Raw genomic sequence first — 19427 nt, forward strand, 5'->3', positions numbered from 1 at the left:
TCGTTCTTAAATCTGTGTTCAGTCTTATATAGGGCTCCATCCAAGGGCTTTGATCAAACTTTAGAACTCTGTGTATTTTCTTAAGTTTCATACCTAACGATAGATATAACTGGAGATTTCTGTAGTGAACTATATATTTTGTCTTATCCATCAAATTTGGTACGAGTTTTTCTATGTTAGCTAACCTTGTATTACCCATCAAGGAGTGTTGATATTCCGACATCCAATCTTTATTAACCATTAATCTTTCGGGAGCTAGCGGATAACTGTTATGGTCTTTATGTAACAAATTTGGATATGCCAAGTCAACTTCTAGTATGTATCCTTTATCAGAATCTGAGGGGATATCATTCACTTCGATATCATTCACCCACTCAAAACCACTCGTGGGTAAAGGTTGACTCATAGCCCATCCGTACAAATTGTTGGCGTCGAGAATATATGCGTGTCGGGTTTACTCGGATCATATCCTTCCACTAATTTATTATTAGCCTTAGAATACCTTTTCGCTACCATCGATATACCACCTCTTAATCCTTTCTCAATAAACAAGTGCATATCGTAATCTGTGAGTAGTTTTAGTTCTACAACGGTCTTCTTCAACAATGCATCCCACGATAGTCCGGGACTTGAATAGTACCATGCCGGGTCCAAGCCGTATTTTTTAAACATGTCTTTCTAAATATCTCGAATATATCGGCGAGTAACACTACATCAGTTTTTAAGTACAGATCGTGATAATCGCCTAAATTCTTACAACCTAATTTATCCCACACCGTCAGAGCGTGTTCATAATCGGCATCTGTTATTTTAGATTCTGTTAAGTTACTATAGAATGATTCAAGAGGTGGTAACTTAGTTTTGTCGAATCTAGACCAATCATCCATATATTCGTAAGGATATACACCTTTTCTCAGCAACAAATTACAAGTTAACCTATCGGTATATTGATTTGTTATCGCAAAGTCATCGGGATTGTTTGCATTAGCTAAACTATCCAGGGAAGATAACAGAAACTGCATTCAGCATTCTAAAGTTCCTGTATCCTCTGAATTGATGTATCTAATGATGCGTTTATAGTATCGGATTCGGTTATAACTTCTTGATTGCTTCAGAAATATGGTTCGGTATATTCAGTGCTATCGTCTGTTACTTTTTACTCAATGACATTTTAATCGTCAGCTGGTATTTTATACTATGTAAATCATCTAACTCCTCGTTAATTTTACTCGATATGATGGGCTTAACATCATTAACATCCATGTTGGAATTAATATCCATCTTCCAACCTCTTAGATATTTACCAACGCCAGCCGATGTGGGTACAAATTTTAATTCTTGTTGTTTTTTATCAACTGATGTATTATCAACATCATTATCAACATCTAGTAAAGCGATTCAGCTCTTCTCATTCGAGAATAACCTCTCAGCCCACTATTTTTTGCTTGAGCTTTGAGTTCTCTAACAGTCTGGGGTTTGTTGTATTCCAACCCGAGTAAATCGATCAATTCAGCTTTTCTCATTCGAGAATATCCATGTAGACCACGTTGTTTTGCTAAAGCCTTCAGCTCTCTCACAAAAACCATTGTGGTTTAATGGTATATACAAAATGATTTATTTGTCTAATTGGTTATTTTTCATATATCTAAATTCATATTCTCCCCAACCTATTCCTCTCATTGATGTAATCTCTCTTCCTTGCATAAATAATCTGGTTCCTGACCCTATCAGCACCGTGTTTCTTACATAAACAATAACGACCTTTGACCCCTATCCCACATACAGAACATGTATAGTTAATGTTTCCCCTGCCTGATGTAATAAGAGTGTATACCACAGTAAATATCAACAGAACGTCGGTTACATTGAGTCTGCTTCCCCATGAGTGTAAATCTGCACAGATTCATGGTTATACATCTATCATATCATTTGTCTAAATGCAAATCACATCTACACTGGTGAGACATGGCTATTTATTGATTAAGCAGTCAGCCAGTCAACGCTATTTATAGATTAGCAGTCATGGTGATTTATTGATTAGCTGTCACTCTGACTCCCCTAACTAGGTCATGGTTTATGCCTAGTTATTGTGTAGCTATAAATAGCCACAGCAGTCAACCCGATTATGATGAATTTTACCTCGCGGTTTTTCTGAGCCTCTGACGGTGTATAAAACTGACTCATTGTTGGTCTCGGCATAGGGTCAAGTTTCTTTCCATAAACGAGGAAGTATTCGTGCATGGCAGATTCGACATCCTTAAACTCTCCATTCTCTGCCACGCCCATTGTGACTGAGCTTTTTCGAGTTGTTCTAATGCTTTATTATGTCTTTTCTGCTCCGAACCTCTTATACTAGAAAATAAAAAAATACTCCCCGAAAAAGCTAGAGCATTAACAATAGCTCCACCTACCATCATCGCAATTGTTGCCATATTATATGAATATAAAGTATTCAAATGTTCAATTACTTCATTATGTCTTCTGAGATAAGCCCTTGTTTGATGAGCATATCTTTTGTAGTGATTGCCAATCCAATATCCAGAATGGCCATACCGATATCATAACCATTAAAATCTAGCTTGGGTGGTGTGGCTTTAGTAATCATTTTAGCTATACGGGCATAGCCAATGGCCAAGCCGCTGACCACTGCTGGATGATACGTTGCGTTAACCAACATTTTACCGTCTGTAACTGGAGTAGTCATGCTTCTTATAGCATTATATTAGGGCTAACCTCTAATTGAACTTCTTGTTGTGACATCGGGGGCAATGTTTTCCTTATCTCCGGTCTTATAAAACAACCATACAGCCGCTATGGCAACAACTCCTACTAGTGCCCAAGTTTTAATCGGATCAATATTTGAATTATTCATTAATTTCGCTTTGCAAGCGAGTCTGCCCATTCTTCCTGCAGAGATTTTTTGGGGGGTTTTCCGCGTCACTCTGGCTTGTTTTTGTGTTTCCTCATTCACTATCTGTTGTGCAATCAGGGTTATTTCCTCGTTCACAATCTGTTGTGGTGCCACTTGTTGAGTCTCCATTATTATTAAGTGGGCACGTATGTTTAAATTAACAAAACCTAGCCGTTATTAAAGCTGTGGTGAGTGGAGCTAAGAACATTCCGTATCTATGATAAAACTCACAGCTCACTGAGCTTATAGCGTGTTCGATGAATGGGTCTTTCTCGAGAGATTCGCATAAATACATGCGATGTTCTGCCGGGATAGGGAGAAACATACTAGCTACGACTGTGTATACTTATAATATAGCCGACCCTATCGTTTTAGTCATGGTAGCTCCCAGTCTAGACTCGTAACGCGCGTACAGTTTTTTAATTTCTTCGTCGGTCATGTTATCAATTTTTTCGATGGTATAATTTTCCCCAAAATATTGAGAACATTTTCCACCGGCTACCAAAGCGACAAGTCTTTCTCTATGTTTATCTAAAGATTTATCTGTAACTACTTCTGTATGTTGATCAGATTCTTTGAGCATTTGTTCGATGAGTTCTTTGCATTTCATAATGTAATACCTAAGGAGATATTTAAGTCTCACATAATATAATATGACATATCCAATACAGCCTATAATAATAAACTGTTGCGAAAGAATGAGGATTTCAAACCACATTATGTCATATTAACCGCTAATGTTCAATTTATCGTATTTTTACTATAATGTTGCTATTTTTGCTATGTTTGCTATAATTTTGCCACATTTTGCTATAATTTTGCTATAATTTTGCTACATTTTGCTATAATGTTACCACATTTTGCTATAATTTTGCCACATTTTGCTATAATTTTACCATAATTTGCTAAGCAATTGCATAAGCAGCTGGTTCACCGGTTTTTAATACGAGTTTACAGTGCTTCGTTGCTGCTAACAGTTTTCTGACTTTATCTCGTTCGAGCTTGGTATAAATAACATCAATTTCGCGTAGATATTCCTCAAATGAATCTCGGTCTTTGCAATGAAACAGGGCTACCCATTTGGTCTGCTCCCTTAGATCTTTCAGGACAGAGTTGTATTTTTGAGTAAGTACCCAAACGCTATGCTGAGTATGCCGACCAGAGAATGCTAAATACGAAAGCATATCTTTCTTTTTTGTGAGTTCTTTACTCGCGCTGCACGAATCGTCCATTCTGTATATTAAGTTGCGCATCCATAATCACGTACAAATATATGTTTAATTTACCAGCTGATTCCTGGAGCTTCGTTATCTGTACAGTGACACCCTCGCTGGCATTTTCTATTCTCCTCCCAATGCCGTGTAGTTGGTCATCGTTCGTTGTTCACATGTCGAGCCACAGCGCGTACTTCGTGGTGAGGTATTCACCCATTGATACACCCCCGAGAGACAGATCTTTCACGACCGCTTCTGGGCTTCGTTTTATAGAAGGAAGTTTTTTAATCTCATCCCATTGTTGATACGCTAGCATTCCTTGACTATATAGTTGATTAGGAACGGCCTCGATAGTAAATTCTACTTTTGTAATCTCGGGATTGTAGAACTTCTCGGTATTTCATTTAAATGCATTTGTGGGGTCCTCGAACAACATTAAAATACCCTTCAACGACCTCGTTGGGACGTTTAGATTGACATTCCACATCGTATCTTTTTTTGTTCCTCGTGATCTTTCGGTGTCGCGCGCAGCACGCGATCGTACAAAATGGCTAAACTTCCGGTATACTGGTTACGAATTTATCTGGCTAATTCAGGATCTGTTATCATATCATATTCCAGCGAGATATTGTCAATGGAATAGCTAGCATCTTCAGCAGCTCTGATTACTCTGCCGTAGTCATTAAAAGTGAGTTCGTATTCCAACCTATCGCCTAGGGATGAACTTTTACAATCAATCGTTAATGATTATTACGATACCTTTAAAGATGTTTGTCCTATTGGTCGTGACTATTCAAAGTTTGAATTAGATGGTAATAAAGGAATATTGCGACTGCGTAGCAAACCTGATATTGATCTTATGAATTCTCGTACTCGTAAGCCCCTAGCCTTGCCTACGATAGCCGCTAAACACGGCATCAGCACTGTTCGTAATGAATTAGGTTTTGTAGACTACTCACGACGAGAAAAACTTTCCGTGAAGACTACTAAGGTTCTTCGGACTGTGCGTACTGAACTCGGTAACATAGATAATTTGGAAGAAAGCTTGAAGGTGGCCTCAGACGGACTCGGAGAAATCTTGGATACCTATTACGATAATTCCACGTTACAGGTACCATATTCAGAGTTTAGTATTAGTGAATTAGGAGGTCTTGACAAGGCAATGCGAACAATGCGGGGAGAACTCATCAATAATATAGCCAAGCTATCTGAAATCAACAAGCATATAGCTTATGAGAAAACAAAACTTGAACAGGCGGGTGATGAAATCAGTAGACGTCGCATTGCAGAAAGATTGCGTAACTTAGAAGAGGAAAGATCGGCCTGCCTCGAGGCTGCTTCCAGTAATAGAAAGGCACTTCGTTCACAAATCAGTCGAATTCGAGAAACTATCGATCAAGTCCTCAACGATGACACTACACTGACCGATAAAATTAAAACATTGTTCAGGGAACAGGGAATTACCATTGCTAGTATTTTAACCACATTGGGATTTATTATATCGACTTTGACTCTCGCGTTAAATTTTGCCAAGTTTAACCACCCTTAAAACTCATAAGAGAACCTCTCCAATCGTTACTCGAAAGTTCCCAGCCATGATTAAGATTATGCAATCTTACAAAAAGATTATTTTTCTGTAACAACTTAAATGGATTGAATGATTGATGAGTTTTTTTAATTAAATCATCGCTAACTTCTTTAACAGTTCTTTGTCCGCTGTACGGAACACCTAGACCATTGTTTGCTCCTTTAATACGCCAATCTTTACTCGTAGAAATATTAAATTCCTGACAAATACGCTCATACGTGAACCTATTGTACAGATTATTTGAGGAATTCCATGCTCGATCCTGCGTTAATGGCACACTAATTTCTTTAAGTATACGTCTAATCTGATAGTGCACGTGAAATGATATAACAGACTTATTTAGTTCAAATCCTGGGGAATAAAGAGATACACCACATCCCGTTGTGGCACACCATATGGCAAAGTTTAACTGATTCTGCCAAAATTGCATTGGATTGTGTAACCAATCGTGCACCATTTTATCACTAGTTGCCGTGACCCTGTACTTTTCAAAGATATCAGGGAATTTAACGATAAACTCAGCACCAGCAGCACTTACTTAAATCGACTGTTTAGTAATATAAGTTGATTTCATATTTAAGTTATGATATAGTATCATTGTATATTTGATATGTATGTTACACTCCCGGGAATAACAAATGGTCAGTCTATTCAACTGCTTCATACTATCAATAACTCGGATGGTCAACTTGAAGTCGCTCTATGCGATGTAACGTATTACCTGCGGTGGACCAATATAAATGATGTGAGAAATAATAATAAGATACATATATTAGTTTGCAATGTTATTGAAAAATACATTATTATACCTGATGGGTATTACAGCGTATGCTCAGTCAATGATGAAATTTTTAAGCCTAATGGATTTAGTCTGACACAAAATGAGTCGAATGGGATACTGATTTTGAACACGGGAGAAAAGGATGTAAAGCTTTACAGGAACTTAGCAATTACACTTGGATTTGCAGATGGAGATATAACATTAATCAAGTCAACATTTGATGGAGATACATTACCCGATTTAGTTCCCTGTAAAGAGTTGTGCATCCATCTTGATCAAATCAGTACGACGGATAATATTCAACTAGAAAGTCCTTCAACTCTACTCAGATCTATTACAGTCAAAGATGAAAAAGATAATAGCGGTAGAACGGACTCTTTCTCATCATTACAATATAAAAAATTAAAGCATGGTATTATTTCAGACCTCAGAATTCCTGTATTAGATGTAAAACACCAACCTGTACATATAGGATACTTGAGTGTAACACTCCATATTAAAAATAATGGTTGATTCATCAGGCCCTGGAACGCTCAGACAATGTAATACAATTGCGCTTTCTGATCTCGGAGACACAGAAGGATTCGGTAGACCCGGTACCGATGGTAAGTTATACGCTTTACACTTACAAGATAATGTATACAAGCGGAAAGAAGTTACATTCACAGGTAATCTACGAGATTTAAGCGATGTCGACGTTAGTAGACTCCTTAAAAACACTGCATACAATATTATTCTCAACGACGATAATAAATGGACTATGGTCGAAGCAAACATCGAGTGGCTACTGAATATCGTCATTACCCCACCGTATGTGATGATGGGTAAGGCACATAATTTAACTAAGATAATAAATAGTGGCATCGTACTCGCGACTTATATCCCGTCAAAACTAAGAAGTGTGTTAGTCTCTCCCCTGCCAGAAGACCCAGGTCATATGTTATTTAGTCGTCTGGCAGTCCAAAATGTTAGATTAAATTTGGTTACTGAATTCAATGATATTAAAGTTAACTTGAGTGCAATACCTAATATTTCTACGCTTATTATTGAAGTCTTGTTCGGAGATGCACCGGAAGATGCCTTCGAAATATTACCAGGTCTATCAATTAAATGGCTCAAGAAACACGAGCGTTGACGTTGCAGTATTATTCATATTGGAGCATCACCCGTTGCAACCCTTGAGGGGGTCCAAATTATTAAAAGTGACGACTAAGATATTCTTGCCGAATAATATTCATTTGATAAGGTTGATGTATACTCTCAAAACATTTAAGCAAGACCAATTAAAGACTATTGTATGACCGTAATATACACTATGAGTTTATATCCGGCACTCGACGAGGCATTTGAAAAGATGGATACTGTTGATGGATTTCGATCACATCAAATAGGCGACATAAAACATCGAATAGAGAAGGAGAGGGAGTTGAGACTTGGATTGTATAAAAAGTATCGCAGAGCCGTGAATGCTCTGGACGGAGTTGACACCGCGCTTGTAACAGCTGGCATGGGACTCGGTGTAGCCGGTGTTGGTTTACTATCAACTATAATCGCCGTGCCTATCGTACTTGGCATGCAAATAGCCGCCGGAGTCTCAGGACTGGCAGGAATAGCGATAAAATTCATTTCTCGTAAGTTGCAAAAGAAAGCATTAAAACACGATAATATTCGGATACTCGCCGAAGCAAAGTTGAACAGCATTGAGGATCATATTTCAACAGCAAAGGCTGATTGTAAGATATCTGAGGAGGAGTTTCGTTTAGTACTGTCGGAACTCAACAAATACAACGTAATGAAGCAGGAGATTCGATCAAAATCTCGTAAGACCAGTGGTATTAGCGAAGACGAGAAAAAAAAGTTCATAGAACAGGGGAGACAACAAGCGCGTCAATTATTCCGTGCCAAAACCAAAGAACTGGTTGGAGATTAAAAATAGATTGCTTACTATCATTAGAGCACATTTAAACGAATGTTTACGTAAGTATATAATAATGGAGAATTACAAACCAACAAAGGAAGAACTCGAAAAAGCTATTGAAACATTTATGCTCAGGGACAAAATTATCAAATGGAGAGAATTACCACAAGGTATATATTATATTTGGGATGTCAAACCAACCAAATACGGTCATCAATTGTTTCTTTCCAATTACCAAGAAGAGTATATAGTCTGGTCTCCTAGTAAAATGAACGAAGAACTTAGTAAAAATGTTGAGTATCACTTCGTTAAAAATAATGGTATACGTATTAGTAAAAATAATAGCGAAAAATTTTCATTACAATTTAGTTTAGTCTCATCATTGTTTTTGTACTAATGGTATCATTGATTGGCTCCAGGTAGTGATGAGCTAGAGTCAATTTAGCTGAATCTCATGACTATCGTTGAATCGCATAGTCATTTATGCATAAAAAATGCCACCTGTAGTAGCAGTATATGTATATAAATCCAGCTCCAGAGGAAGTGAGCCAGAATCACCATTACCTATACTACTAGGCTACATAACCAAATGCTATAGTAAGCTAAACCATAGGTGTTGTCTCTAGCACACTCAGCAAAGAAGTGTGGTTTTCACAGAAGAGCTGCGAGGCTGCAGGTGCTATTGCAGGAACAACTAGTTGTGTGTAGTTGACAGTGAAGAGGACTTCTGTTGAAAATCTGAAGATTTAGTTGTGTGACTGCAGCCAAAAATCAGGATCACTGATGTAAAGAGGAAGTATTCTTAGAAATATTTACAATGATAATTATTGTTTTGATATCTGACCATAAGACTTTCATTTGTGAGTATGAATGAAATGACATAGTGCAACAAGAAACCATCACTTGTACAACATATGGCTCATGAACGATATATTAACTTTATGTTAGCTGAAATAGTTTGCTTGTAACACGAAATCAAAGGAAATATTGCAGACAATATAACTAGTATTTTCTTAATCAACTTAATGAAAATTAAGGACTTCAAATCTAAAATGCCATGACCAAAACTGAGCCCAAGGTAAATGCTATAGTAGTATATCAACTCTCTTAGCCTTGTGGTTTCTGAGACTATGAGGCTTAAATATTCTTTGCAATTTGTGAAAAATATACATTAGCATATCCGCACCCAAATATGTATACTGTAAATCTTGAAATTAACGCGAACATGAATTAAATGCGAAAAATGTGAGTAGTCTTTGTTCGAATTGATGAAACTTCAAATTTTTGTCTCCAAATTGACTATCAACAATAAAAAGGCCACACTGCACACTTTGGACAGCGGAAATACCAACTTGAATATAAAAAAACCCATATTTTTTTAGTGAGCAGCAGTTGTAACAAGTATATAACAATGTCATTCAAAGAATAGGAATTACACGATTCTTGTATGTTTACTCCATGCACTTACTCAGCAATCACCTGAAGGAGCAAGAAGAAGCTCTGAAATGTCAGGACAAAGAATAAAGGACATTGTTATCCATAAGAAGTGTCATGTATTCTTCCTTTTTACTATTGAAGAATTCAGGTTACGAATGGCATACTGTGATGACATGGTTTGTTCTTGTCATCTGAAAACAGGATTAATTCAGATGCATTTTTTACATAGAGATTTACATACCAGTTCATGTGTGTAAACTTCATAATTGTAAAAGCAGAGTGTTGCACTAGAAACTTCAGCTGGAATCTTTTGCAGCTCAACAGCTGTCATCAACAAGGGAAAAGACACACAACCCATGATAGTCCTTGGCAGTAAGAAGTCCACATCAAATAAATGTTCCAAATCTGTACAGACTGTTTTTAGAGAACTGAAAACACAACAGTGACAAGTGTAAAAAGTACAGAAGGTTAAATTAAAGGCCCAGTATGTTGATGGTTCTGTGTGCATGTTTTTGAATCATGCATGAAATACTTTCGGAGTGTGACATCACACTCTACTTCATGCACGATATTATTCTGACCCAAGCGATGCGCAGAATAACTGGCTTAGGTCATATTTTCATTGGAAGCAAATAAAAGAGAAACCTTCTGTTTTTTGCTTATGGATAAGTTATGAAATACTAATTGTCAGCAGGCAGCTGGATTAGATAAGAAGCCAGTGTTTATCAAAGCCTAGATTCAACACTCTTCCACTCCAGATTCTATACATTTAGATAAACATATCTCATGAAATGTTTAACTTTCATTCAGAAAAAAATGTCAAAAACAATTTCCATTTGCTTATTTATCCTTTGTTTTCATTGGTTGTATGGCTCCATGTGCTGTTATCGAAGTCCTGCGGCGAGCTAGCAATACAGTCACTTTGAGCTGTAATGCTATATTGTTATGCACCTCATTGTCGCAGAAGTATATCTATGTAATTTTGCAAAACAATATGTAATGTCCATCGAAAGGCTTGCATTAGGCCTGTCTGTTATTTCAGATTAAGTGTGTTTGCTCACAAACAAGAGAAACGTCTGATCTCCTGGTAAGCATATACCCGCAGTGTGGTTACTGGAGTAGAAACTTCTCTTGCGGAATAAGGCAAGCAGAGCTGAGTTAGCTCAGGGGTTATCGGCTATTGTTTGCTAACAATGGTTCAAAATGGTTGACAAACTGTCCCTTAAAAAGAATATGTTTTAGTGATTTTTCAAGCATGCATGTCGTGTTGGAATGTGACAGGTGTACAAAAACAATGAAAATATACTTACTTGCTCCAATAGCAAAAGGTCTTCAGTCTTTCTACTTTTGCATGCAGTTCTCTGTGTCCCCACCATTCTTTGTTATAATGGTTGTGTTCAAGAGGTTTGATAAATGGCACAGAGTCTTTTCTCAAAAAGTGAAGAATAGGCACAGCATAGAGCCAGGTAGAATCAGCTTTAACACCACTCGTACATATTTGGCTATGTTCATCGATCAGATCCATGATCATCGCAATCAAAAATCTAGATAATAAAAAGATGCAGTGATAATGGCATGTGAAAGATCATGCCTTGTGTAAAGTCATTATGAGTCCATTTAAAAGCAAACTCATTAAAACCATTAAGATTACTCTGAACTCACCTGAACTTTCTATAATCAGCCAATCTCTGTCAAGGCTTCTAAATTCTTACAAGTTTCAAAGTAAAACCTATTATGAGGTTTTGTTTTCGTTCTGGAGGTTTTACTTTGAATGTAAAACCTCAAATCCCAGGTTTAACCAAGTAACTGAAAAAATGACTACAAGTAGCAATTCAAAATTTTAATTCAATTAAAATTGAATGTCATGTGTACAGTGAATGAAGACTGGGTAACAAAATGAAAGTCGTCGTCGCTCATCTTTCCACTTCAGAGTCTCTGGTTAAAGGACAGCGAGGTTTCAAAACATGTGCTTTTAAACAAGTGCTTATCAATGCTGCACAATTTGCATGTGAAGTAACTGCTAGCTTTTACGTCACAACTACCTCTGCGTAACAGTTGGATTGTTTAAAGTCGTAAATCTTGTAAAGCAAAAGACACCTTTTAAATTTGTGAATTTTCGTTTTGAAAAGTTTAAAAGAAGTGGAATATTGCAACACAAACATTTAGAGACCGAAGATTTCACTTTCATTTAAAAGTAAGTATTTTAGTTGTGTTTTGTTGTTGACACATCCAAGTGCTCTTGACCGCCTGGCAAGTCAGCGAATTTCACGTGCAAGTTATGATCTCAGGTCTTCAAGGAAGCGCTATAATGAAGCGCCTCATTTATAGATGCTCGTTATAACATTTAATCAATTTAGACGGTTTATAAGTATGGAAAAACACTTTCCCTCGGTTTTGGTAGACAAAGCATGCCCTGGGGGTCGGGAAAAACCGCGGGGGCTTCGCCCCCTTGGTTTTTCCCTCTCCCCAGGGCATGCTCTGTCTACCAAAACCTCGTGAGCGTGTTTTCTCCAATCCTAAACTTCCATCCCTAAAATTTCAGTGGCAAACCAAATCAAAACATTTCATCAATCATTTACTTTGGCAATGCTTTTAAAATCATGCATAAAATTATTTCTGAGTGTGATGTCACACCTTTAATTCATGAAGATTTCATTCTGAAACCAAAACAATAGAGCTGCGCACAGCGAAGACAACAACCGAAGCATGCACAGAATAACTGGCTACGGTCATGTTTTTATTAGAGACAAATAAAAGAGAAACCTTGTGGTTTTTCTTGTGGACAGGTTACAAAATAAAAATTGCCAGCTTGATTGGATTAGAAGTCAGTGTTTATCCAAGCCTAGATTACAATATAAATGCCTCGGTCGTAAGAAGCGAATCAATCTCTTACCCAGAGTTCCTTGTGGCCAGCCAAGTAGCTCTCTCACATCATCACATCTTACACAGTCCGTTCAAGATATTGCATTTGTTTTTCATGTTTGATTTTCAACACATTTAGATAAACATTAGTCAGGAAATTCATAACTCTTATTGCGAAAATATCCGAAAGCATAACAAACTATTTCCATTCACATATTTTTTTGTCATTGAAGCCCTTTGGAGAGGTTGTGATACGGTCACTTTGTGTGAAGATATATTGTCATACACCTCACTGTTGCAGTTGAAGTAGCATATCTATATGATTATGCATACTAATATGTAAAGTGCACCAAAAGGCTTGCATCAGGCCTGTCTGTTCTTTTTTCAGAATATGTGTGTTTGTCTACAAACCAGAGAAATAGTCACTGGAGCAGAAACTTCTCTCTCGGAAAATGGCAAGCAGAGAAAAGAAAGCTCAGGGGTTATCAGGTTTTGTTTGCAAAGCATGCTTCAGAAGAGTCAATGTACTAGTTGGCCCTTTTGTGCAAATAATGACATAACTATGACATTACAAAGAACATGGAAATCTTTTTTTATTGAAGTATATCCAGGATTGGGCAATTTGGGGGACTGATTGCCAATGACCCTGGGACTAAGTGGGTAACACGCTGGATGTGTCCTAGGGTCAACCTTAGAACACCGGGTACTTAAGGAAATTTTGGGGTCCGAAACAGTTTCTCCTGTGGGAGAATGTTTTGAGGCCCAAGAGAATGAATGTAAATACTGAATGAAAATCCCCCAAAATGGAATAGCGAAGTGTGTTCTGAAATGCACATAGCTCATTGAGCTGATTGCAATGTGGAGTATGATACATCAATATACTGGAGAAAACATTCCGAATTCCATCGTCCGAGAGTTCGGATGAGGTGCCCCTCTATCCGGGCAGCACTGCAGAAGGAAGGAGCCCCACGACGGAAGCTATGTGTGTTGTACAAGTCACCATTGATACCAATTCTGATGAGAATACAACATAGGTAGGCTAGAAATTTAGTTCGGGTGATATGTTGCCCATCCAAGTTGACAAACAGAGGGCGTGATGGCAAAGCACTGCCATGTCGATCATGTACCGAATATTTTAAGGCAGTATAAGGACAAGTGAGTGTACCTGTACTACACAGAGTGATCATGACACCTTTTTCAAAAGGATCAGTTTTCGACACTTTCAACATCACATTTGCACAAGGAACACTATGATCTTGTGTGATATCAGACATGAATCGCATGTTGACTGCTGGATTAAAGCTAGTTACACAAGTGGATTCACTATATCTCATGAATCCAAAAAAGGTACGAGTTCACATGGTTACCATCATCAGGTCATTGTATGATCCAAACACTCCTTTCCTCAATGTTACTACCATATTCCTGAGAGTGTTGTATGTTATATGATGCCTTGTTAACGTAGGAGATGATTGCAACTTCTTGTATCTTTTCAGTAAAGTGGTATGACCGAGGATAGATTGGTCGAACACACAATGCACACTCTTGGACATCTGCTATGTAGGTTTTCACTGTAGTGTACTTCAGATGGAGAATATCAAAACAATAAGCCTCAAATTGCATGAGCAAATCTTCATTTAGTTGGGGTAGTCTCTTTGCAGCTGGCAGGTATAACTGAAACATGGTGAGGAACTGAATAAAAGCCTTGAATCCTGTTGTGTATGTAGCTCTTGTCTGTTGGCTTACTGCTGCCTCCCACAACATATTTAGACTAGTCGTTAGTACCAGAGTACTTGGTTGATGGGTGGGCAGGGATGTTGTTCCTTGTCTGCATAAGGTGACAGCTTCCTGAATCTGTCGTCTTGCAACCGTGAGAGAGTCTGCAATACAGTTATTCACTCCAGGTAGGTGTTGGGCAAGTGCAACGAAATTATGCATAGCAGCACATCTATGCAAGAGTTTCATAATCTTAGTACATTTGGAACATTCTTTTCATATCATGTCAACTGTAGAAAGGTTGTCACAATGAATTAGAATGCGTTTACACTTTCATTCATGCCCCCATAAGATGGCTGCTACCACTATAGGGTAAAATTCAAGGAATGACATGGACAGGCCAGTTGTATGTGTTAAAGGGAGATCAGCAGGCCAAGCCTCTGCAAACCATCGTGATCCGTAGATACACCCAAACCTTACTGATGATGAGTCAGTGAACATCTGTAAGTGTGACGATCATGGAAGAACGATACTCCATTCCAGTTACAAAGGAATTGTTTCTACATTTCTAAGTCTTTCTTACATTCCTTGCTAATGTGAATGAAATGAAAAGGTTCTGATACTTTTGTTGAAAGATCAATCACTGAGGACACAAAAGATCTACCTGGAATGATTACTGTGGTCGACTGGGGATAATTGTGGGTAGATAGATATATTTAAGAACGTAGTGGGTGGGTTAGTTTAAGGGGGAGTTGAACGGCTGACGTAGTACCTATCTTTGTACGCGGGCGTAGTGGCTGGGAAGACGTGACGATGCCATGATTCTTGCATGCTCGGCTAGGCGTAAGACATGATTGGGAGAGCCGAGATGTAATTAAGGAGCGTGTTCATTGGTTGCGTCTTTTTTCCTGGTCACATGTTCTGCATGTTGGCTTTATAAGCCAACCCTGGGTAGGGAATCGTCAGTCGTCGCTCACCAGTATCTGGTAAGATATAGTCGGCTCCCGTGTCCTTAATCTGGACCATTTATTATTTATTATAAGGCTTTCATTGGGATATTAGATTAGGAGAAATGGGTCCGGGAAAAATAGAGTAGCGATTGAATAGGTTTGTTTTACAGATGTTTTATTTTCGTGAGTTAAGATAGTGGGGTGGTAAAGAAGAACAAGTTGAATTAAGGAGGTTGAATTGGTTTACGTAGGTAGGGAAGGGGGAATATTAGGTAGGTTAAAGTTAAGTGGAGAAGGATTTTGGCCCTGTTGGTTTTTTGTTAAATAAACTTTGAATCCAACTTCGCTCTTTGTGCTTTATCTATAATTAGAATTGGTAACCTGGTCAGGAGTCTCCTAGAACATAAAGACAAAAGAATACTGCCCAGGGAGACGAGAACATAACACAAAGCACCGCAGTAAAACATCAGACCTTTTGTCAACTATTTTTTATAGTTCTACTGTCACTGGGCGCCTTTTACAGGCTTTAGAATTACATTACTTAACTGGCAAAGTTGAGATGTTCTAACAGTGACAACAAATCTATCTTCTTACATGTAGTCTTTCCCAGGAATTCTTGAATAAATTCACAAATACGTTCTATCTTGTTTTGATAGGCATTCATCCATTTTTACAGTGTTTAGCATAATACCAAGGTATTCCAGTTTGAGTAAGGGTCCAACTGTTTTATGGTGAGCTAGGGGCACGCAACATTGATTGAGAATGAGAGATGGAAGTGCCATAATCCTTTCCACATCATAGTCTGGAGTGTCTATGGTAAGAAAATCATCCAGTAACCACAAAATGCTCTTGATGCCATACTTATTCTCAGCAACCCACACTAGTGCCTGAGAAAGCATGTTGAATATACATGGGCTGGTCTGGCATCCAAAAGCTAATCATTTGTAGAAATAATACTGATTCTCCCACTTGAAGCCAAAGTATTTCCCAAAGTCTGGGTGAATGGGTATTTGCTTCAGATATGTCCACTTTACATAACCACACCCCCTGATCACACCATGTGATAGTATCGATAGCCTTATCTATGGTCACAATATTATATGTGAGAGAGCACAAATTTGTCTATTAGCTAATTAATACAAGGCTCTTCGGAGTTGTGGGGGGCTGATAAGTCTTTTCTTCTTCTTGTATTTTCATTTCTGCAAACCCCAAGGGTGCTCACTCTGAACACACTGAATGGGGGTACATATCAAGGACCAGATATATGAATTGATTGTCTACTTATTTTTGAACAGCTGCTGTAACCAAGTCCAGTTGTTTCCTGGCATTGAAGTTATTTTGACATTTTATTTTGGACAGTGGGGCTGGCTCGATGAAGCCTTCTTGAAGTCCATTAATTAATGTGTCCACAAATGATTGATCAGGGTGTCCATATAATTCTGTCTGTAAGTGCCTAGTAGCTATTTCAGGAAATTTGTTTTAGGACAATCCATTTGGCCATGCCTAGCTTGATGGTAGTTGATACATTTGTGGGTGAAGATGCAGGCATCCCTACTCCAACCTCTGTCGTTGAAGTTATTACAAACTTTGTCTCCCTCGATGATATTGTGGGGTCATGTTTATGGGTATAGGGATGGAATGTGGTGTCTCCTTGCTTTTCAAAAAGCACAACTCTCACATGTGAGTGAGACTGTGGCATATACTACACGTCCGGGTAAGTCTTCCTGACATGACAGTAGTGTAAAACCTTGTGTCAAGGATGCTCCAATCGATGATAATGCCTTTTGAGACAAAAGATGCAGCCCTGGTTGCAAACATGTGGTGGTATTCATTAAACAGTGAGCCACCGTACTGTGATGCCATATCCACCAAAAGTGGCTCATATCTGTCCATTCTGTCTCTGCATTGTGGATATGCTTTCAGAACACCGATTTGTGAATTCCGAATGCCTTGATAAATTCCCTTAATGTAAGCGGGCGCTTTAGTCTGATGTCCTCTTTCATCGGTATCTGTTTACCTTCCTCTAAAAACTCAAGCCATTCTGTATTCTCCAGATTCAGTATTTGCTGTTATCAGTTTCGCCAAATTGAAATATTTTCTGCCCTCAATTATTTCCTGTCAATCTTCGCTCTTCACCAGGTCTATGTGGGGAAGGGAATCTGAAGGTACAGGTATGACCTGCATGCAATGTCATATCGTGTGCACTGCGACAAAAAATTTATTAGGCTCATTAAAATCAGCAGAATTACTGTTGTATCACTGTGCTTGTTGTACTTGATCTGGTCCACCTTCCTCTGTAATTCTTGGTATTCCGCCAGAATGTTGCCGAGGGTCAATTCCATCAATGTGGCTTCTGTCCATGGATGTTGGAGAGGTGGCAGCATGACTTCTTCTATTTCTCGTTGTCTCTCATGCTCTGATCGAGTCACTGTTCCGTCTTTTGCATTCAACAGATACATCTGAACTAAAAAGTTTCCTCAGTAGATTGTACAGTACAAGTACACCCATGTTTGTTAACTCCCTTTCAAGACTTGGGAAGGCCAGTTCTTGGGTCAATCTCTGACCAATCTGTCATTGCCCGCTGCAGTGGTGGATCAAGGACTGGATACTTCTCTGGCGAGTGCAAGGCTGCCTTATTCCATCATGAATGACCGTAATTATTTTTAACCAAATGTCATGCCTGAAAAGGAATAATGTATGCGAATAGACCATATCTAAAATGCAGTGCTGGACCCAAGGTAGTTAAGCCATAACTGTGGACTTGGGTGAGGTAGCATCAGAGAGCATGGTAATGAAATATATATACACATGATGGAGACCTGCGTAAACTGATAGGTAGAAAACATGAATAGTTCAAGGAAAGTAACTGTGGTTTGATCGAGTTATGTACATAAATTGCTTTTGAGAAGTGGTACATAAGTCCGAAATTGTTGAAATATCACTGTCACTATAGACTGAATGCTTCTAAGATTTAACATATTTTTAGATCATATATAACATTTATGAGCTGGACTAAAGGGAGTTTGTGTGTTTTTATAGGTTTTGAATTTTAGGGTTTATTGGCAGCTTGTTTGTTATACTTTTATTTTTAAATGCGGCCAAGTAGGCCTGTTTTGATTAGATATATGCCTAGTGCTTTAAATGTTTGTAAATCATTTAGGTGGTTAAGTACTGTTGCTAGTGTCATTTGATTGCTGCAATTTAGTGTGGATTGGAGTGTTGTTCTGTGTTGCTGGTAATGTGCGCAATATAATATTACGTGTTCAGGCATTTCTTTTAAGTTGCAGTGGGGGCATTTACCGGTTTGGTGTTTTTTAATTTGGTGTAGGTGGGAGTTTAACTTAGTGTGGCCTGTTTATAGTTTAGTTATTACTCTGTCATTTTTTTTGGTTTTATGATGGATTTCTGTTTTTTTAGTGGCTTTTATAGCAGGTGTTTTAGTTTGCAATCAGATTTCTGATAGTTATTTTGCGACTTTGGGAAGATTTTCTCCTTTGTGAAACTTTTAATTTCATTTTTTGACATTGGTGGGTTGATGCTTACTTCTAATTTTGGTGCTGATTTGGCTGCTTTGTCTGAGTGTTCGTTGCCAAACACTCCAATGTGGGCAAGGATCCAATATGATTGTGTTTCTGACTGACTGACTGATATAGAAGATTTAACGTGCGCTTTCCGACGGTAGCGTATTTCGCACAAGGGCCTGGCCAGACCATTTAGTGTATTCCGAAAAGGGTGAAAGTGGTGTGTGCAACCCAAGAGGGGGCTTTTAGGGGTTGCTTAATTATACTGAAATTTTGGAATTTTTAAATTTGGAATAAATGCCGAGGTGGGTGGAGGAGGGAACTAAGGGAGCCGGGTGAGGTGGGTGTTTGTATGTTTATTGGATTTTGGATTGGTAGATTAATTAGGTTTTAGATGCGCTTAATTAGGTCTGTTTTGATTTGGAATACGCCTAGGGCCTTGAAGTTTTCTAGTTTATTTTGAGGGTTTAGTATTTCATCTAGAGTAGGAACCTTATTTAGATTGAGGGTGGTTTGTAGTGTGGTTCTG

The 19427-nt window shown here is 38.2% G+C and overlaps 1 protein-coding gene across 1 annotated transcript in view; it reads right to left on the reverse strand.

Moving 5' to 3' along the window:
• Positions 1-19427, reverse strand: part of LOC124137117 (E3 ubiquitin-protein ligase rnf213-alpha-like) — a 389816-nt gene that overhangs the window by 284587 nt on the left and 85802 nt on the right. The window contains exons 9-10 of the mRNA XM_048383821.1: positions 11160-11393; positions 10091-10277 (exon numbers count right to left, since the gene is read on the reverse strand). Of these exons, the coding sequence (XP_048239778.1) occupies positions 10091-10277; positions 11160-11393 (421 nt within the window). The remainder of the gene's footprint in view (positions 1-10090; positions 10278-11159; positions 11394-19427) is intronic.

The sequence above is a fragment of the Haliotis rufescens genome, unplaced genomic scaffold (genome assembly GCF_023055435.1).
Source record: "Haliotis rufescens isolate VD_foot unplaced genomic scaffold, xgHalRufe1.0.p SCAF_5, whole genome shotgun sequence".
Classification (NCBI taxonomy): Eukaryota; Metazoa; Mollusca; class Gastropoda; order Lepetellida; family Haliotidae; genus Haliotis; species Haliotis rufescens.